Raw genomic sequence first — 21,194 nt, 5'->3', positions numbered from 1 at the left:
AAGACACTGAAATGGCTAAAGATTCCTGGATGAGGCAACTCTGTACTCTTCTCTCTTAAAACGGCTTCCTATTTCTCCAAGTGTCCAATTGAGAAAAGTAGGTAATTTATATTACTCACATGATGAGAGAGTAGTGGCTACTACATTTAGTAGAAAAATTAAAGCTGAGAAGGTCATTTTGGAGGGCTGCTGTTTTGCAAAATCAAATAAGGTATTTCCAACCCTCCCCCGCTCCCCTCACACCGGGAGCCTTCCTTGGTCCTGAGTTAGGTGTTCTAAGGAACTGTGCTTTCTTAGTCATAGTTTATGGTAAAATTGTGCTTTCCAATTGACTCGCTCTAGCTTGTAGCGGCAGGGACAGTGTTTTGTTCACTGCTGTATCTCCTCTGCTTTGTACGTGTTGAAACCAAAGGCTTATTTTATACCTAATCCATAACCCAGACTCAGGGAAAGTCTGGGATGAGTAAAACAGTTTTTTCTCTTTGATGTCTGATGCTGTGCTCTTTCTAGCTGGTGTCTTCAATTTGGAAGGCTGTGGACCTCGATCTGAAAGTCTTTAGTTTGCAGGGCAAGTCAAAAAGACTGTTCTGTGAACTAATGCACCACTTGCCCTGGGCTGGTTAGTTATGTTACCCACTTGACATTCTTTTCTTAGAAATTGTACTCAAAGTAAAACTATATGACTTAATAAAAGCTTTCAGCAGTGACACAGAAAAGAAATACTTTCAAATATCATAAAATCACTTTTATTTTTATCATATCCAACATTTCAGTGACCCATAAATAACTGATTTGGGAGGAAAGATCTGGTTTTACAATTCCTCCTGTCATCTCTAGGGGGTGAGTATAATCTTTCCAGAGAGCAGAGAAGGCATCTCAGTCATAAAATTATATAGTGAACACTGTCACGGAGGGATTCCTCCTGAAGCTTAAAGTAAGTAGTTTGCAGACATATGAAAATATATATACTTCTTCATGGACAGGGGGAATAATCATTAGAACTCTACCCTAAGAACCTGTATGGGTAAAATAAAATTAATATGCTTAATGTGAACTGATAGATGATTACAAAAAGGAATTCAGAGATGTCTGGAGCTCAGTTTCACGGAAGAATGCTACCTTCCACTTCAGGGACAGAACACTGGGCTAGGTAAGCTACCTGTATGACCCAATGTAGAATTTCTTATGACTTTTATGTTCCTCTAAGGTACACAATAGATGATTAGTGAGTTGGAGCCTGCCCAGCTACTGGGCCTTAATGATGTCATCGAGCTCAGCTCTGGGAGCTGGCATTCCAGAACCCTGCCTGGCTCAGGGGAGCAGGGGGATGTGCAGGCGCGAATAGGGTTCTGATTCCTAGCCCTTTGTTTGGTATGGACTCCCTTCTAAGTCCTGTCCCCAGACTAAGAAACTGGTTCCCACTTAGTCATGAGGAAACCATGAGAAATGAGCTGTATTTCAGAGATATTTCTGACTATCTCTTCTCTCTGATGTTTGAGAGCAGAGGGCAGTGGGAACAGGAATGACAGGCATGGCAGGAGCTTCTTCTCTGAATCTTAAGAGTGGACAGGTTAAGCATGCAGCCAAGAGCAAGAGGTCCTCTCAACTAGCTGAACAATGAGACTGAAATTCCTACTCAGAGGAGTTGAGCTTGTGAGTGGATTGGACACATGGGACATGAGGGCCTGAAACACTGTTTTATGGGACCACAGAACACAAAGGGTAATGTCTCTTCCTTTCTCCTCTATCCTCTCTTCCCTCTCTTCAGAAACCCCAGTAGTAGAAGGTGCTTTCAACCAAACAGCTGCTTCTAATTAACAATTATGTGCATTGTACTTTTCTGCTTGCTGAGCGGCAGACTGGCTTTCCTCTTCTTTCTTCTTCTCCTTCTGCCTGTAGGGCAATTTCCTCCTCTCTTTTTTGCAGGGCCGATAGTTCAAGTACAGTGCTATGGTGATTACACCCACTCCAAGGGCGACGATAATAATGATGAAGATGGTGGAACTGACTCCTTCACCCAGTCCTGCCCAAGCACAGAAGACAGAGAATTGAGAAGGTTATAGGGCAAGAGAATCACGCCACCCCAGGCCCCCAAGCCCAGCTGTCAGTCTCACCCTCCCCAGCCCACTGCAATCTTTCCTCTTTCCATGTTCGTTTAAGAATCTCAAACCCTCCGGGGGATTTCCATCCTGGGCCTGGCAGCAGGGAAGCTGCAGTCACCTTGCACAATGACAGCAATGTCTTTGCTGGCAGAGCCCAGGTGGTTAGTGGCTGTGCAGCAGTAGATTCCAGCGTGGTTCAGGGTTGCCTTCTGTGGCACGTCAAGGTCAAAGATCATGCCATTCCAGGTACACACCAAGGCTGGTGTCGGGTTTCCCTTTGGGACACAGGCAAGCTTCTGCTCCATCCCTTCCAACCAGGTCTGGTTGCCAGGGCAACCAGATTCCTCTAATCGTGGCTTGTCTGGAAAAAAAAGAGTCCTCAGAAGAGCCAGCTCAGTGTGCCACATTCCCTTGTCACCATCACCATCCTGTTCAGCTCCCTCCCCCTCCCTTAATCCAAATGCTGTGTCCCTTCCACCCAACAGCTTTCTTTCCCAAGGTGAGGACCATCAGTTCCCTGCTTTGAGCTATTCTTTTTCCTCCTGTGGACAAGTCTGAGAGGCAGCACAGGGCATTTTAATGGTTTAAGACTAAATGATCCGAACTGCTTGGTCAATGGTGGCCCTGGGTCCCCTGCTTCCCATCTTTGCTTCTCAGTGAGTGACATGTGTAGGGGTGAACCCAGAGATGAGGATTTTTCTACTCTTCAAATACTAAGTTTTATGTGGAAATTTCCCTCCTCAGCATAAGCTCCAACTGTCAGTTTCTATGTTCTCAGCCACTGGCCCTCAACTGATACTGCCTGATCACGTTAACCACTGTGTCTCTTCTGTTCCCAGTTTCCCCCCAGGTTTCTCCCCACTCACCTTCCTAGGGATAAAGTAAGCTTGGAGAGCTTTAATTTTATTGTCTCTTTTGATTTTTTTTTGAATGAGAAAAAGGTGGCAACTCTAATAATGAAGCTGCTGGCCAAAATCTCTGGAAATGAAAGACTAATAATCTTTGTTCTGACAAGAAAGATCAGGTCTCTACTCACATAAGACATGGAGCTGGATCACAGTGGTTTTGCTCAGCTGCTGACCCTGAACCTCCAAAGAGGCTTCACAGGAGAGATTTCGGCCATCATCTTCCTCACTGGTGGTAAGTAAAAGCCAGGCAGGCTCCCCAGGGGCAGGGAGATCTGGGGCTCCCTGAAGCCGAAGAGTAGGGCTGGGTGATGTTAACACATGCCCTGAGCAGGTCACATTAATGTCCATCCCTGCCAATGGGTATAATTCTTGGATCTCCAGGATCGGTGGAGGGAAGCCTATAAAGGAAGGAAAAAGAATCGAACATACTTCTCGAAACTGGCAGCCATCTTGTACTCTTGCTGCTGGTGGTACCTCTTGGGTAGACAGACGACAGGGGAAAGGCTTTGGATGCCACTGCTGCTTCTGTGCTCACTGGCAGGAGCGACGAGATGGTTTGGGAATTTGAGAGCTTCTCCTATAATAAATGCCACATTTGTGAACATTCGGCTATGCCTCTGTGGCAAGGATAGCAAGATGTCTTTTCATCTCACAGGTTTCCTCCTCACCTCAAATCATTGTTCCTAGGAATAAGTTCAAGCATCCGCAACCACTCTGTAGGTGGGATGGCCCAAGGAAACAGGGTGAAGCCTGGATAGAACTACTGCCTCAGGCCTGCACTTAACAGAGAAAGATGAAGACTAATGTTCACTTGGGAGAGTACCTAATGAAGATCAGTAGGGATATTTGCAGTTGAATTACCAAACCTTTACTACAGAAGTTTTAATGGCAGAGAATCCTCATGAGGGAGGAGGCAGGTCACTTACTATAGACATGCACTGGCTCTTTTGTTTTCTGTTCCACTGGACCCAGCGATACAAGGCAAGACAGCTCTTGATCACCAGTCTCCATGGCCCGAACGGTGGCATTGGCCCAAACTGTGTCTCCCTCCCAGGAGAGGCAGGGGCTCAGCTCCTGGTCTCCCAGGAACATGTGGATCATTACTTCTTTGGCTGGGAACACCCTAGCCACCTCACAGCTCACAGTCTCTGCCATCCCAATCTCCAGAAGTGAGGAGACCCAGATTTGGGGACTCTGAGACAATTCTGTCAAAAAATGAGGAAAAGGAAAGAAAGGAAAAAAGCCAAGATAAATCATGCGTCATATAGGACCCCACAATGTAGGGAGGGGGGCTAAAAGTTCTCTGTCCCCCACAATGAGCTTAAAACTCTAAGTAGAGGTGGTACTCAATTACCCTTACACCTCATCCTAAACTCTATGGAAACAGAGTCCCAAAGGCAGTAAGTCCCAAAGGCCCAGGTAAGATGAGGAAAATGAGCCTCAGGATTCCTTCCACACCTGGGCTCTGACTCACCAAAGATCCGAAGTACCCTGATGGCCGAGCTGTTGTGAAAGAGCCCTCCACCATGTGAACTCAAGTCCAACTCTGCGTGGCAGGAGAAATTGCACCGGTCATCCTCCCTTTGGGCTTTGGCACTGATGGTGACCTCAGCTCTTTGGGAGGCCACAGCCAAGTTCCTAAAGTCCTTTCTATGCAGTTCTTGGTTATCCTTGAGAAGGATAAGGGTGAGGTTCTCCAGAGGTGTGACACTGGGCACATGGCACGTCACTGTAAAGGCTTCACCCACAGCCACCCATGCAGGCTGCAGTTCCATGATCACCTGCTCTGGTGGCTCTTTAAGACAAAAAGGTGGGTTTGATGAGAGAAGACTACTCACCTCTCCAGAAATAAATGGATTAGGGCAGGAAACCTGTGATGAAAGGTGACCACTACCCTTCAACCATCTGGTGAACGGTGTCAGTTTTCTGCTGCCCCTGCCCTAGATGGGATGAGTTCGCCTTCCAGCTCTTCTTCCACCCATGGAAGGTGGCTAAAGGCTTAGCCAAGAAATGTGACTGTTGAGGGGAGGTCCCTTGCTTTGATTGCTGCTGCCATTCTGGAGAGCTCTTCTCTCTGACCAGAGGAGGTTCAGAGGCATGAGAGCTTCTGAGGAGCTCCTTAGCATCACATGAAAACTACACCCTAGCTAGCCAAGTTCCTACCCCACAGAGACCACACTGACTCTTACGGCTGTATCTTTACCAATGCTATTTGCCCATCTGAAAGACGCTTCTCACCCGTCCCCATCACTTTAAATCCTAACCATTTGTAAGAGTGAAGCTCAAGAGCCTCCTTTTCCATGGAGACTCCTCCAACTATCCCAGTCCACAAAGACCCTCCTATCTCTAGTCCCTATTTATTCTAAGAATTTGTGACAAACAAGAATTCTAAGAATTTGTGACAAATAATTCAGCACTAATTTTATACTTTTTGATAATTTATAAATTAGCATTATTAGCATATACCTCCTGTATTTGAACATATTCTCAAGCACACATGTCTGGGTGCTCTCTACAGTCTGTTCCTAATTTAAAAACCTACACCAAAAGGAAACAGAAATGATTGGCTCTAGAATTCCTACAGTATGACAGAAATCCTTATTAAGGGCCCTAATTCTCTCCCCTAAAAGAAATCTCTTTCTAATTATTTCCTAAATAAGGCACAGTCACATTCTCCCACTCTCCCCACCATCCCCAGCCCCCGGGCCCACTCACGATACACGGTGACGCCGAGGCTTATGTCCTTTTGGACCCCAGCGCAAGAGAAGAAGCACTGCAGGACGGAATTCTGGGTGACATCCTCCAGGAGAAACTCTTTCCATTGAGGCCCTTTGCCCACCTGGGTTTTCTTTAATAAGGTCTCAATTCCACTGGGCCCTGGGTCTGGACAGGTGGTGCTGCAGTTGACCACTAGGGACTGTCCATACTTTACCACAGCCTGATCTGGCCAAACAGAAACCTCAAAGAGCTCTTCTGCAGCTCCTGAAAATGATCAACCACATATGCCAAAGGCTCTGGTGAGAACCACAAGACCTAGAGAAAATACACAACCTATTCTGTCTAGTTACAGGTTAGAGAATAGGATACCTACCCTGCATGAACAGGTACAGGGGCCTAGATAAGAAAAAGACCTGTAATGAACAAGTTAGAAACCTGATTCTACCACCGTTCCCTCCTCTCATCATCATTCCTGGATCTCAGTTTCTCCATTAGTGTCACCACGGAACCTGTGGCATTGCTAAAAATCGTGCCCAGGAAACCATTCTCTTCCTAAACTTCCAGAAATCTGGAAGCTCCCGGGACTGGCTGCTGAGGGCCCTCATGGGGTAAGTAGACCCCTGAGAAAAAGAGCTTTGTTACTTATACCTCAAAGCAGTGTTTCTCAAATTGGGGTCTAAGAATTGCCTTCACCAGAATTATGCTGGGATGCTTGCAACTGCGGATTCTGGCTCCACCTCAGACTGAATGATTAAGAATTTGTGAAGGTGGGACCTGGAAATACTGAAGCGAACAAAACAAGCACTCCTGATGACTTCTGTGCCCACCAAATTATGAGAACCACTGGTCTAAAGGTGGACTTCCAGGGTCACTCATTTCCATAGGACTTTTCACCTCTTCTTCTCAAAGTGAGACAATTCCATTTTGCTTTGGTGCTAGGGCAACAGATTTTTTGATGCTTAGGAGTTTAGTCTGTTAGGGAAATCTTCTCAGGTACAGTGAGAGAGACATCGGGTAAGTTTTAGATGTCTGATATAGGTGAGGGGCACAGTCTCCTGAAAGCTTTCCTTACAAGTCCCCTTTAGCTATTCCATGTCCACCATCCACTTCATCTCCCAAATACCAGTCCCCTCTGGGAATTCACAACTCTCGCAGCAATGTGACCTACTGAGGCTCCAGTTTCTTTCTTGCCATCTGGAGAACTCACTCTTCACAATGAGCTATGGGCTCTGTCCTATCAAGATCCTACTGTAGCTCATCATGACACAAACGATGGCAACAAAGAAGTTAAAATATTCTTGAGAGCAGAATAGGACAGTCCTGGGGCAACAGGGAGCCAAGGAGAAGGTATATTTCTTAGAGACGGCACTTTCTTATGGTCTATTATCCCATCCCTTAATTTGAGTTATCCCAATTACAAGCCAGAAACACCTAAGGACTCTCTGTCCTAGTGCTCCAAGAAATAGGAATCTCTCCCAAGGGTCCGGATGAGTAAATACTAAAGTGTCGCCCCACTCAGGATTTCCTATCCTCTTCTTCATTGACCTGTTCTCTGGCACATACTAGCTAAAGAAACTTTCCCAATAGCCTCACCTGGGCAAGGGATCAAGGCCAGCAGGGCCTGGACACCAAACAGCAACATTTCCATCCTTATAAGAAGGGCAAAAAGCTGGAGAGGAAGAAAGAAGAAAGCAATACTGGAGAAAGTGACAAAAATAGAGAAAAGGGGTACAGGGAATTCTTTGGTACTGTTAAAAGTTAGCTTCTTTCCTGAAACCTTATGTGGTCTGGAGAAATTGCAGCAAGAGTATCAGTGGTGTTATCATACTAAAAGAAATTCTTGCATCTATTTCAGTTTGGTTTATATGCTTAGCAAAGACATAGGAAAATATGAGAAAGAATGAAGGGGATATTAGATTAAGTGAGGTCCCTGTATAAGCTTGTATTGCACTTAACTGTTTACATGTTTGCCTCTAAGGGAGTAAATAGAAAAAGGCTGTTAGCATGGAAATGTGAAAAATGAGGTTCAAAGAAATGAAATTTGGCTGTGGTTATCTGGCACTGTCTGGTGGAAAATGACCCTGAATCTAGAAAACATGTTCTCTTAAGGGAGAAATGCTTCATCAGGCCTCTCTTTTCATGACCTCTGTGGAATAGCCCTCAAGATAACCCATCTCTTTCCGATCTGCCTCCAGGTTCACCGAGCAACAATTGGATTACCAATTTGGCTTAAGTGTCCACTTCTTTTCTCTGCCAATCGATACCAAGTTTTTCTTTCAAAACCTCATTCAAGCAAATTTCTTCTAAGAAAGGTTTCTTGACTAATCCTATCCCATTTCATAATTCCTCACTTAATTACACATTATCTGTACCTCACTTTATGCCAAACATGCTTTCTGAATCTATGTATGTTAAAATGTAATTCACCTCAGTGAATTGTTCTCATGATGTAATCATTCCTATACTAGGAATTCCTTAAGAACAAGAGAATAATTTTATCACCTTGGATCTGCAGCACCTAGCACAGTGCCTAGCATATTATGGGTATTCCATAAATGAATGACCCTCTAATTCTACATTTGAATTTTCATACACTAGGTTTTGTACAGGTCTACCTTTACTTGTATGTTGGTCTGAAAGAGGGTGTTTTTGGTCTTTCTTATACATGCATAAAACAATAGGCATATCAAAATTTACACCTGCAAGTAAATGTTACCATTCAAAACAACCACTTTGGGAGGCTATAATCTTATTTCAGTGATGACACCATTATTCAAAACATTTTTGGGAAGTGATTTTAGAACTGGCTTTTAAGCTGCATTAAAAAAAAAACCAGCCTCTTTATTAAGCTATTCTATTATTGATATTACTTATTACTTAATATCATTAAAATGATATTACTCAGTCACCTTAGTCCCCAAACCTAGCTCTGAGTGACTTAATCTCTTTCAAAGGAAGATCTCCTATCACTGAAGAGATTCTAAATAAAGTAACCTCAGACTCTGAAGGAAAATTCAAAACAAGAGTTCTGAGTAATAATAGCTTGGTTGAAAAAAGTAGAAAAGCCCCAAGCGGGACTGCTTAGATTCATACATTCTTTCAGCTAACAGTTGTTGAGCCAGGCTTGTCGTAAGGTGTTGAAGTTACCAAGGTTTATCCCGTGACGTAGGAATTCCTGGGAGTTAGTCAGAAAGACAAATGTAAATACAAATAATGATACACTGTGCTGAGAAGTTTATTAAGGCATGAGGTGATACGGAGAAGAGGTCAAGCCAGGCTTACTTGAGAAAATTAGACTAGTTCATCCTTGTTTTCCCTTGGCATGATATGATCAGGTACTGAAACATGAAATTTTATATTCATTCTCTTAAGGAGAAAGAAAGCAGTATCCCGAACAGGAAACGGTCTTTTTAAATCTTGAAATTCCTTTTGCTTACTCTGTAGATTATACCCTACATTAAGGGTTTAGACGGTCTGAAATTCGAGGCCCATACTCCAGCCACTAAAGGGTTACAGGGAGAGCAGTGGGCAGTGAGCCGAGGGCGGCAAACGCCTACGTGCGGCTGGATGGCTTTGGTGGTGTAGCCTGAACTGGACTCCTGTCCAAGGTTGGAATTCTCACCATCCATTTACATCCCAGAGTTTCGTGCAGTTTCTTGTACAGACCTGAGTCGCATCCCGCCCTTTGCACTGTCTCTCCCCTCTGCTGGAATTCGCTTCCTCCTCCCTGAACACTCCTTCACCCAGTTTAATGTACCTTTGCAACGAGGCCTACAATGACCGCCCTCTTTTAAAGCCTGGGTGCCCAGCCGCACCTCAGCACACCGTCCATCGACTGGACTGCCTTCTCCTCCCCCAGCGGTGCCACCTCCTACCTCCCTGCCCTTTACCCCTTCGGCCTGGGAGAATTGTCCACTTCTGGCCCCGATGGGAAGCCCATGAGGGCAGGGTCTTTTCACGGATGGATCCCAAGCACCCAGAACCAAGGCAGGCGTTTCAGCAGACTATAAATGAATGAATGAACTAGATAAAATATTTACCAATATTGAGTGAGGGTCTGTGACCTCTGCAAATACTCAAACTGAGGCCACTTGCTGCTCGGAAGGAGTTTCCTGTGAAGCGTGTACACTACGTGGCTCTCAGCCTAACAGGCCATGAAGGCTTTTAATGGCAGATTTTTTTTTTTTAATTTTTGATTACACGGGGAAAATACTTCAGTGAATGCTCCTCACGGCTTCCAGCCCACTAAAGTGTGAGGAGGCGGGGCCCGCTGGGAGATCGCCACAGATTTAATAGGAAAACCGGGAGAAGACCCCGGCATGAACCTAAGCAAAGAAAACAAGACCTAGATTCTCACTGAGGGTGGCTCCTCGCTGCTCCAGCCGCTCCTCCAGCCGCTCCTCCAGTCGCTCGGAGGCCTCGTCCGCCGGGTTCTCAGGCGCCCGCCACGCGCTCAGACCGTTTGATAGGCACCGCCGGGCGGGGGCGCGCGAAGACGCTCCTGGCCAGAGGATTTGCCTGATCTGCCTAGAAACTCATGACGTCTACAAAGAAGCTTAGCGAGGGTTGGCTGAGACAGGGCAGGAAGCTAGAACGACAGGAGGGGCTTACGGGGAAGATGAGAGTAGGGACGCCGGTAGCCTGCTTGGCTGAAAAGGCATATTTAATTCAAGGTAATGGCTATTAATAAAGCAACGTGAAAACAAAAGAGAAAGGGTTCTTGTAGCAAATAATGGCTCTATAAGGAAAACAAAAGTTTGTGGGCACCCCTGTGCCTCTTCGTCTAGTGGTGCGGCCTGAACACGTGAGACTCCCGCGCGGAAGTGGGCTGAGCGCGCAGCCTCGTTCCCGCCTTGTCTTGGCGGTAGGCTTCTGTTCGTCGCTCGCTCTAAGTCCTGCCCCGACTCCTCCTGGCTCTTTTGGGTGGGCTGGGCAAGGGGTTGGAGGAGACGCCCTGTCAATGTCTGAAAAGTCTTTTCGGCGCCGCGCCCCCAGTGTTTCTATACCCCACTCTCCACGTACAGGTAACACACCTGAGCGAACTAGAGTTTCCGGCCTCACTTCCTACCAAAGGTGCCTGCGCTCTTGCTCCACCCTCCCAGGGGTCTCAATGAGATAAAAATGAGAATGAGCGTGTAAATCCTCCTCCGTTGCTTCTTTTCACCCCAGGACCCCTTTCTTCATCTTCCACTTTAAACGTCTCCCAAGAGTCGTCTCTAAACCCTTTCCCTGAGCACAGGTTGGGCCGTACTCATTAGCATCCTAGTGTGGCTTTGGCTCCTCCTGAGTCCTTGGTCGGATCATGATCCATGGGCTGAGTTTCTTGGTGCAGTGAAGTTTGAGGATTTGGGAATGTTTTTTCAGGACGGCGACTATTATGTGCATCCACTATTTGGTTTTATAGAACTACCTCCGAGCGAAGAAGAGGCACTACTTTTAACCCCATTTTACGGGTGAGGAAACGACTTGGAGAGGCCTTGGTACTCTTTATATGGTGGCAGGCAGAGAAATTATTAATGTAGTTGGCAACTTTGGTGTCCATTATAAGTAAGAACTGTTTCTTTTTGGCAGCCTAGGGCAGCTGCCTTTCTTGTACCCTAGTACCACTGCCTCATCTTCTTACATACTGATAGTTTGAGGGAGAATATTGGATAGACTAGAAGCTTTGGGACTAAACAAGCTTGTGTAAGAAACCCTCTTCAGTGTCTTACTAACTTGAGGACTACGGGAAATTTACGTAACTTCTAGTTCCCTCATCTGTCAAAAAGAGTGGTATTTAGTTTATTTATGCAAAAGTGCCCCCTACCATTGTTTTTGACACTAAAAATAGGTGTTCGATAAACGGTCGTCTGTCTTTTCCTTTTACAATCTCAGAAAGGCCTTTCCTGACTACTCCCGCTAAAACTGCCTACCTTTATTTTTCTTTATAGCATTTATCAGTACCTGACTTGAAGCTAAATATCTAGTGGTGCTCTAGACCAGCTGGTATGGGCTAGCCCTTCCCTTCTCAGCTCCGCATATGGTGATGTCAGGTTGAGAATCTGAAAACAGGCATGATGGAAATATTTACATCATTGAAATTGTCCAAGGTTACAGATTAGGGTTTGATTTTGTTTTTCTGAGAACTGGTTGGTAACTATTTACTAGCATACCGCTGTATATGTCTGTTTATTGTTCTCTCTCTAGAATCTTATGGGTCATGAGAGCATGATTTTCATCTGTCATATATTGCTGTCTCCTTAGCCCACAGAAAAATAACTGCACATAGTATGCACTCTATAATAAATATTTAGTAATTGAGTGAGCTGAGAGTCTGTGCAGAGTAGTGATTTCACACCTTAACTTTCTTTGTGGGGAAGCATCACACAGCTCCCTTCAGAGGATTGGTAGTTTTGTGACACTGGCCTCCTTTGACTGCTTTCCATTTTCCTTCTGCTTTTCCTTCCCTAGGCCCCAAAGGTAGTGGTGAGGATGAGATTTTGGATCTGTTCAGAGAAGACATCACCAGCCCCTTCTTCCAGGCTACAAGGTTGGCTTATCATCCCCACCCCTGGCATCCTCTATCAGTAGGAGGGAGTGGAGGAACTAAGCTTGTCAGAGACATGCCCTCAACTTGTTCCATCCCCAAATAGCTCAAAAGGGCAAAGTAGGGAGGAGTCCTAACACCATTTCTCAAAAAAGATGTTTCTTTTACCTCTTCATAAAGTTCCCAGCAATCACTAGGGTATGGGCTAGTTTTAAAAGCTTTTGGAGCTTTCTAGGAAGTTTTAATAGATAGATTTTTCATGGTAATATTTTAAGTAATATTTAATTTGTCTAAAGTCATAGAGTAATTTAAAATCTTTATTAAAAATGCATATATGTCCAAATTTATCAAATTTTACAATTTAAATATAGGCAGTTGATTGTCAGTCATTTCAATAAAGTTGTTTTTTAAAAGTCTTTATAGAAACATTTAATATTTGTAACTTTTTTTTTCTTTTTTAGTATCAGTAACCAAAACTTCAGTTTCATGCAAGAATGTTAGCATTTTCAGGAATTTTTTTTTGGCCAATTTCTCAATTTGCATATCACTTTAGTATGTTATTTCTAGCAAAATACATTTGTGATGTGGTTGCTTCTGTTGCTTTCAAGTAAATTTCTTATTTTACCTGATTTTTAGCATGTTCACTATTTTTTATTTGTTTGTTTTCTTTTTGGTCCTTTACAAATTTATTTTTCTGGTTAATGCATAGCACATCTGAGACTCGTTAGTAAGATCTATCATAGTAAGCCCTCTGGCCACCCTCATTTCTCTTTTGTAGCTTTGAATGGTCTTGCTCATTTTTGGTAAATCTTTCTGCAAAGTGCTACCAAATCAACATCCTAGTCACTCTTTGTTAGAAACCACAATTTCTGCACTTACATTTGGCAGAATTTTTCCCACTGCTTAGTTTTTTCAGGTAGTTTTGCATGTCATTTTCTATTTTGTCATATGCTTACATTTGTATTATCCTTTTTCCAATTCCTTAATGGCATATCAGTCTTAACTTTCATTTCTTCAACTCACATTTTAAACTTCAACATCTTTAAGGGTGTTAACATCTAACAAAAATAGCTATATAGTATAAAAGCTGTTTTTTAAACTATTTTTTGATCACTTAGTGACTTGAATTTTGGCAAATGAGCTTGCTCCACCTAACCTACTTCTTTATGTGAAAGGTGCTTTCCTAGGGAAGTGGAGAAGGCATTCCTTCTAATGGATGATTGCTTTGGCCCAGGTAGTTCATGGTTGTGGGACTGGGTTATAGAAACAGCAGGTTTGAACCTGACAAAAGGAGGAGAAGCCCCAGGTAGGCAGCCGTCTTCTTCTGAACCTGCATCTCTCGTTTGACTGCTTTTTAAACTTGGTTTCTGGACTCTCCAAATCTGCCATGTCCCTGTTCCCTCACGACTCATTCTCTCCCTTACCTGCTCTTTATCCCTGGGGTTGTCAATGCCTGACTCAGGGCAACTTGTTTATAAAGGCTAAATGGCTAGTTAGGATCAGTACAATCTTAACCAGAATTCGAAGAGCACATAGATTAAGGGTTAGACATCAGGAGTTAGTACTAAGTGAATCAACCTTGGCGGCCCATTAGAGTCAAGGTGAGAATAAGATCTGAGCTAGGGAGTAAACAAAAAATATCCAGGAATCCAGGTGGAAGGTTACAAATCAGTAAGTCCAAGAAAGGCTCAAGAAAGACACGGAACTCAAAGTTAACTCTATGGTTAAGCTGGTTTTAACCTTCTGCCCTGATGAGTTAACTCCTGATTGGGACCAACTTGGGACAGAGTTCTGGAGTAGGAAAGCAGAGGTAATTTTTCAGAGTTATTTCCTGAGCAGGCATTGTGTCTGCACTGTCCTGGAATTCACACTGGAGGGGGTATGTGGATAAAGACAGCCCCAAACAAAAGCCACAGCACAATATATTGAGGACTCTTACAGAAATTTAGTGCGAGTGCTATGGAAAACAGAAAAGAGAGCAATAAATTGACAATGGTAGTTGTAGGGTGGGGATAGGAAGTCACGGAAGATTCCGGAGGCAGTGACATTTGAGTTGGCCTTGAAGGATAAACAGACTCTTGCATAGCAGAGAACTGGGGAAGAGCACTTGTTCGTTTAATAAATATGTATCTAGTACTTTACTTTGTGCCAGGAGTAGTTCCAGATAGTGGGGATACAGCAGCAAACAAGACAAAGTCCCAGCCTTAGAGGGGCTTACATTCTAGTGACATCAGGCAGAAGAACCTCAACATGAAAGGCATGTTCAGGGAAGGGCAAGTTCAGTGTGGCTTGATGGAAGAATACATGGGATGTTGGTAGAAAATAAAATTAGAGAGGTAAGGAGGAGGACAGAGAATACAGAGCCAATTAGGCCATGTTTAGATACAGACTCTTCTGTAAGCTATTGGCTTTAAGCATTTTAGAAACAGTTTATGAACCCTTTCTGCCAAAGAAATCTTGCAAGATCATGTAACATAAAAAAAGCAATAAAAGTAGAGCTCCTTGGTTGAAACAGGGATGGGGGTGGGGGTGGGCAGCAGCACAGGGAGGGGGAGCAAGGAAGGAACTCCTAGCTCTGCCCTCTTACCTCACTGTCAACTCTCCTCAACAGCTCTGAGAAAGCCAGAGGACTATAGTGGGTTTAAAGCCCACTGCTGAAGATGATGGAGGGCACACAGACATCAGAAAATGGAGAGACGTGATCAGATTTGCTATCTGGGGATAAAATTGGCAGAGGAGATGGGGTAGAATGGCCCCCATCAGGGAAATAAGTTGGGTAGGTTTATGGAACAGATGCTGAGAACCTGATCTAAGATGGGTAGGGTGGATCCAAGAGAGATTTAGGAGGTAAAACCAGTAGAACTTGGTGACTAAGACCAAGGGGAGTAAGACAGGGAAGAGTGAAAGATGATTCCAAGAAAAAAGGTACTTAAGGCTTTCTCTGTTCTCTTTGCTTGGGTTGCAGGTACCCTGGGCATCTATTTGGGTCACTCCAACTTCTTTGGCTCTCAGTTACCTGCAAGACCAGTTTGAATGTCTCAGCAAGGCAGGGCTGGCCCTTTGCCATGTCTTCATGCCCTTAATCAAGGTAGATACAGGGGAGGAGACTCGGAAGGAGAACATTAAGATTCTGATTTCGGACAGATGGGTTTAAATAACCTACAGAGCATGTAGAAGGGAGTTGGAAATAGGTCTGAAGCTCAGGAGAGAGGTGGAGGTTGGAAATAAAGATTCAGGATCATCAGAAAGTAGACAGTAATTGAAGGGATGGGAGTAGATGAGTCTAACTGGGTAGGTCAGGCATAGAGAAAAGAGATGAAGATAGAGTGTCAGAAAACAAGCACATTTAGTGCCCGCGAGGAGAGTAAGGATAAGTCAGAGATTCCCGTGGGGGACCCTTCTCTTTCCTCTGTCTCAGTGGTCTGTTTTTCAGTTCTACCAGTAGCTCTGGGTCCAAATTCAAGAGCTAGGAGGTCACCTCTGGGAGGATCTGAAAAGTGACTAGCAAAAGGACTCTGAGACCACAAAGCCACCCAGGTCTCTGCATGTGCAGTAACCCTCCACCTTGCACGGGGAGAGAACAAATGGTAGGATTATGTCCCAGACCTCGGCTCCCGAGAGGCCAGGAGTGTCACCTGGGCTGTGGACCTGAAGCCCACTTCTATTTTTTTCTCCCAGTTTTCAGTTTTATTAGGTAAAATTGATACAATTTGACTGCATATTTACAATATATTGCATGTAAATGCTTATATACAATATACTGCACATTTAAAAAAATTTACATATATGTACTGTTCATTGTTCCTAAGAACAGTTTAGAGCTTTAGCTTTTTAAACTTACGTAGTTATCAAAGGAATAAAGCCAACTACAAAATAAGAATCAACAGAATACTGTAATCCAATCATAAAGGACAGTCAGATGTGCTTACACATATTCAAGGATTCAATCATCTAAGTTATAAATAATAAGTAGTTCATTTGTGTCCTTTTTTTTAGATTCCACATATAAGTGATATCATATGGCATTTTTGTTTCTCTTATTTCACCTAGAATGATGATCTCCAGGTCCATCCATGTTGCTGCCAATGGCATTATTTTATTCTTTTCTATGGCTGAGTAGCATTCCACAGCATACATATACCACATCTTCATGCAGTCATCTGCTGATGGACACTTGGGCCAACTCCATGTCCTGGCCATCACAAATAGTGCTGCTGTGAACATTGGGGTGCATGTACCCCGTTGAATTATATTTTTCTCCAGGTATATGCCCAGGAGTGGGACTGCTAGATCACATGTTAAGCCTATTCCTAGTTTTTTAAGGAATCTCCACACTGTCTTCCACAGTGGCTACACCAATTTACATTCCCACCAACGGTGTAGGAGGGTTCCTTTTTCTTCACACCCTCTCCAGCATTTATCATTTGTAAACTTTTTAATGATGGCCATTCTGGCTGGTGTGAGGCAATATCTCATTGTAATTTTGATTTGCATTTCTCAGTGATGTTGAGCATCTTTTCATGTGCTTGTTGGCCATCTGTCTGTCTTCTTTGGAGAAATGTCTCTTTAGGTCTTGTGCCCATTTTTTTGGTTGGATTGCTTGTTTTGTTGTTGTTGTTGTTTGATATTAAGGTGTATGAGCTGTTTGTATATTTTGGAAATTAATCCCTTGTTGGTTGCATCATTTGCAAATATTTTCTCCCTTTCTGTAGGTTGTCTTTTCATTTTATTGATGGTATCCTTAGCTGTGCTAAAGCCCACTTCTTGAACCCTGATATCTGCTCCCAATATTGGAAGTCTCTGCTCCAAGAGTTCTACCTGCTAGACTGTGTTGGCTATGAAAATATGTACGTTGAATACTGTGACCTCAATGTGCACATGGGAGAGGAGCTTCTTGTCTTACACTGATAATCCAGTAAAACTGTTTTCTTTGCCTAGCTCATCATAACTTCTTTTGCATAACCTCCTCCACAAAGTCTTCGCTAATCCCTTTCTCCCACTAACAGCCTCCTCTGGTTCCCCAAAGTACCTTGTGAATATATTTATCTTAGCAGTTGTCATATGAAGAAATGATCTATTTATGCATTTTCTTCTTTACTAGAATATGTTAGGGACTGGAGCATGGAAGATGTTCAGTAAATGCTTCTCAAATGGCAAATACAGTGTCTGCTGCTTTACTCTCCAGCCCTTCTGCTGCTCTGACTAGGCAGTGCCGTAGGCCTGCCCACCTCACCCCACCCCACCCCACCCCCGCCCCACCACCACATCCATGTGGGAGGTAAATGCATCAGCTGCCTGGATGCTCCATTTGGGACAGGTTCTCCTGGTATAATCCCAGAATTCTGCTATCGTGGTAGATGTTTCCCACCATGACCTGACTATCCACATTGTTTCTCTTGAAATTCCAACCTCCTGAGGGCCGTCCACACTGAGGAATGATCCTTTGCTCGCTTGCTCTAGGGCCATCTTGTTCCAAGGGCCTCCCTCTTGTGAACACTTTAGGGGCTATTTTCTCCACCAAACAACCAGGTGAGGAGCCAAAGAGCCCATGCTGGGAATTGTCCCTTTGCCTTTGGTTGTATTAAATACTTTATTATTAAACACTTTATTAAGTTCTTTCGTTCCATTTGGTCTCTTTGAGCCTCTGTAGATGCAACAGGGTCCTGAGGTTATAGGAAAGTCCCTCTTTTGAGACCACAGAAATTCTCAGAATGAAATTCTGAAAAGTGGTCACAGAGCAGAATAAGTATCAAGGGGAGAAGGGAGGAAGAGAAAAAGACATTCCAAGTTGAGGGAACAAAGGCATGGGAATGCTGCCTCCGTGACTGCAGGTCCTGTAGTTGGCTGCCCCATTAGGTCCTATGAGGACGCCAGTGGGCATGGCTTCCCCTCCCAGCATCTCTGTGGTTTCTTCAGCATTAATTTAGTGCTCTCTTTTCACAAGGTCCTGAATTGTCTCTAAGTGAGATCAGATCCACTCAGATCCACATCCTATTGAGTGACCACCAGTAGTATCTCCTTCCAACCAAAGTACTCCAGGAAACCTCTTCTGATTAATCAGGCCCTACCAATCAACCTCCTTTCCTCTGAGTCCCCATGGCACTTGCTTTTCAGTTTGAGCACTGTTTCTCTGCAAGTAATAATGGACCACAGGTAACAGAGAAATAACAGCTACTAATGAGAAATCATATATAGGGGGTAAGTGCCTGGATTGTGTATTCTGAAGCCAGATCAGAACCAGGTTTGAATCCCAGCACCATCGCAGTAAGAGCAGGCAAGTTACTAAATCTCTTTGCCTTGATTTTTAAAATAGAGGTAAAAGTAGTATTTATCTTATATTTGTTGTGAGGATTAAATGAGATAATATGTGTAGTAAATGCTTAATGTGTGTTAGCTATTCTCTGCCTACTGTCTAGGAAATCTTCCTTAATCTCCACCACGTCTTAGATATATCTATTTATCCCCCCTAATACCTTGAGGATATTTTATTGTAGCAATTAACTCATTGTTTACATTTTTTATCATTTTATCTCACTATGCCTGAAGATCATTCACTTGTTTACATATTTGTTGAGTAGACTGTAACAATGATTAAGAGACAAAATATGGACCCAAAATAATTGAAAACAGGTACTTAAATAAATACATGTAAATGCACGTTCATAGCAAAGCCACTGATAATAACCAAGAGGTGGAAACAGCCCAAATGTCCATCAATGGATAAATAGATAAGCAAATCATTGTCGGTACACACAGTGAATACTATTCAGCCATAAAAAGGAATGAAGTATTAATACATGCTGCAACATAAATGAACCTTGAAAACATCATGCTAAGCAAAAAAAGCCAGGCACAAAAGCCACATGTTATATGATCCCATTTATATGAAATAATTAGAATAGGTAAACCCACAGAGACACAACCAAAGTTGGTGGGTACCAGGGAGTAAGAGGAACAGGGAATGGAAAGCAACTGTTTAATGGGTTTAAGTGAACTGAATTGTGCACTTTAAAATGGTTAATTTCATGTTATGTGAATCTCACTTCAATAAAAAAAATTTAAAAAGAGGAAGTTCTTGCCTTCATAGAGTTTATATTTTAGTAATGGAGCCAGATCAAACAGTAAACAAGTGCACACATAAACAAGTAATTACATATTGTGATAATCACTTGGTAGGAAGTAAAATAAGGGTTGAGAGTGGAAAAGTTAAGCAAGAGCTGAGGGCAGAGGCTCTGAGGCCGGAAGAGGCTTAGCAGTTTGAGAAATTGCCAGGAGAAACTCTAGACTAATTCTTAGGCAAAGGCAGCAATTTAAAATGAGCCCGAGAGGTAAGCAGGAGCCAGGCCGTGCAAAACCTTGAGTCACGAGAGGGACTTTGATGTTCAATCTAAGAGCAATGGGGAGCTGGGGAGGGTTTGAAGCAAGGGATTAACAGGACCTGAATAACGGTTAACAGTTTTATCTGTTTTTAAGCACATTTAAATGTTTAAAATCTTTTCTAGAGTACAGGTTCTCTCAGAGGGGGTTTGTATCAGAATTACCTGTGAGGCCTTTTTAAAAATACAACTGGGAGCTGTTGCTGGGGGTGTGTGTGTGTGTATGTATGTATATGTAGCCAGGTGGCTTGGCAGGGATATTCTGGAATAGCTCTGCACGGGGTTTACCCCTACCACTTCCTCTGGAACAACTGTTGCTCTAGCAGCTTGAAAGGGTTGAAACGGACATTGACTGCATTATCATGAATTCATTACCCACTTTACAGGGGTGGGTAAGGGGCCTGGTTCAATGACAAAACAATTCTAGTGACCTATTCTCAGACTGGCAGATAACCCACTTTTAGGGAGAAAGAGGAGGGGGATCTCTGAGAAGAACAAGAGGCAGGAAAGCAGAAGCAGCAGCAACAACAGCAGGGTTTATCACTGGAGGAAAGATATCAGGAAGTACAGATGAACAGAAGTAAATTTCTAAAAACCGTTGCACTATAAACAGGATCTGGGGTGCTATGGTGCAAGACTTGGTTGGGGATGAAAACAAAGCAGAGGATTTGTATGGTGAAAAAATCTATCTCCGATACTCAAAAGTGTAGTCTGAGTAGCTTGTTAGAAATCCAGAATCCTGAGCCCTAACCCAGAACCTAGGCCTACTGAATCATAATCTGCATTTTTAACGAAAGCCTAGATGTTTCTTATGCTCTTTAGAGTTTAAGAAGCACCGGTATCACCTGGATAAAATTCTAGAATACCAGAGGGTAGGCTTCCTGGCACAGCTGAAGCGCTGTATTTTGAATACCTTCTGACACAGGACAGTGATTTCTGACAAGGTATTGAATTTTTGAAAAGTGCTATAAATCCTAGAGAAAGACCTTATTTAACTCCGGGAGGTTTCTCCTAATGCAGAATTCCTTCGCTTCGAAACACTTCCTGTGAAGTAAAGTACTAGGCTTCCTTAAAGAGAGGCAGAGGCATGTTCAAAATATGCGATAAGAACTCGGCGCTTGGCCAAGCCGACTCTTCACACAGCTGGATCGGGTCTGGAGCAGCCCTTGTCCTTTGGCAGCTCTGAGCCACCAGGATAGGCTTTTAAAGAAAGTCAAGTTGGCAGCTGTTCTATTCCAGAAAACAGCTCTAAATTGTCTTTAATGCTGAAAACGTAGAAGGGAGATTTGACAAAACTATTTTTAGGGAGCATGGACCGGAACCTCGGCGAGCCGGAGGAACAGGAAGAAGTGCTGCAACTACGGTTCACTGCTGAAGCCCTACGTGACCTTCTACCCCTGACCCCGCCCCATACTTCCGCCCCCGCCCCATCGGTGGAGGGCCAGCCCAAGGCTTGTGGGCGGGACTCTGGGTTCGGCAGTTAGGGGCGGTGTCTGTTGGGGGCGGGTCTCGCGAGGGGCGGGATTTGAGGAGGCATCCTCACATTGGGCGGCTGAGTATAGGT

At 43.8% G+C, this 21,194-nt stretch overlaps 1 protein-coding gene across 1 annotated transcript; it reads right to left on the bottom strand.

The window, feature by feature from the left end:
• Positions 1 to 730: 730 nt before the first annotated feature.
• Positions 731 to 10,225, bottom strand: LOC105069780 (intercellular adhesion molecule 1). The gene is made up of 8 exons (XM_010955982.3): positions 10,086 to 10,225; positions 7,322 to 7,397; positions 5,726 to 5,992; positions 4,485 to 4,805; positions 3,937 to 4,215; positions 3,139 to 3,408; positions 2,221 to 2,463; positions 731 to 2,023 (listed from the first exon to the last, which is right to left on the bottom strand). Exons 2-8 carry the CDS (start codon positions 7,374 to 7,376, stop codon positions 1,815 to 1,817), a joined length of 1,644 nt encoding a protein of 547 aa, XP_010954284.1. The 5' UTR covers positions 7,377 to 7,397; positions 10,086 to 10,225; the 3' UTR covers positions 731 to 1,814.
• Positions 10,226 to 21,194: the final 10,969 nt, after the last annotated feature.

The sequence above is a fragment of the Camelus bactrianus genome, chromosome 16 (assembly GCF_048773025.1).
Source record: "Camelus bactrianus isolate YW-2024 breed Bactrian camel chromosome 16, ASM4877302v1, whole genome shotgun sequence".
NCBI classification, from domain to species: domain Eukaryota; kingdom Metazoa; phylum Chordata; class Mammalia; order Artiodactyla; family Camelidae; genus Camelus; species Camelus bactrianus.
This window is presented reverse-complemented; position numbering and strand designations above follow the sequence as displayed.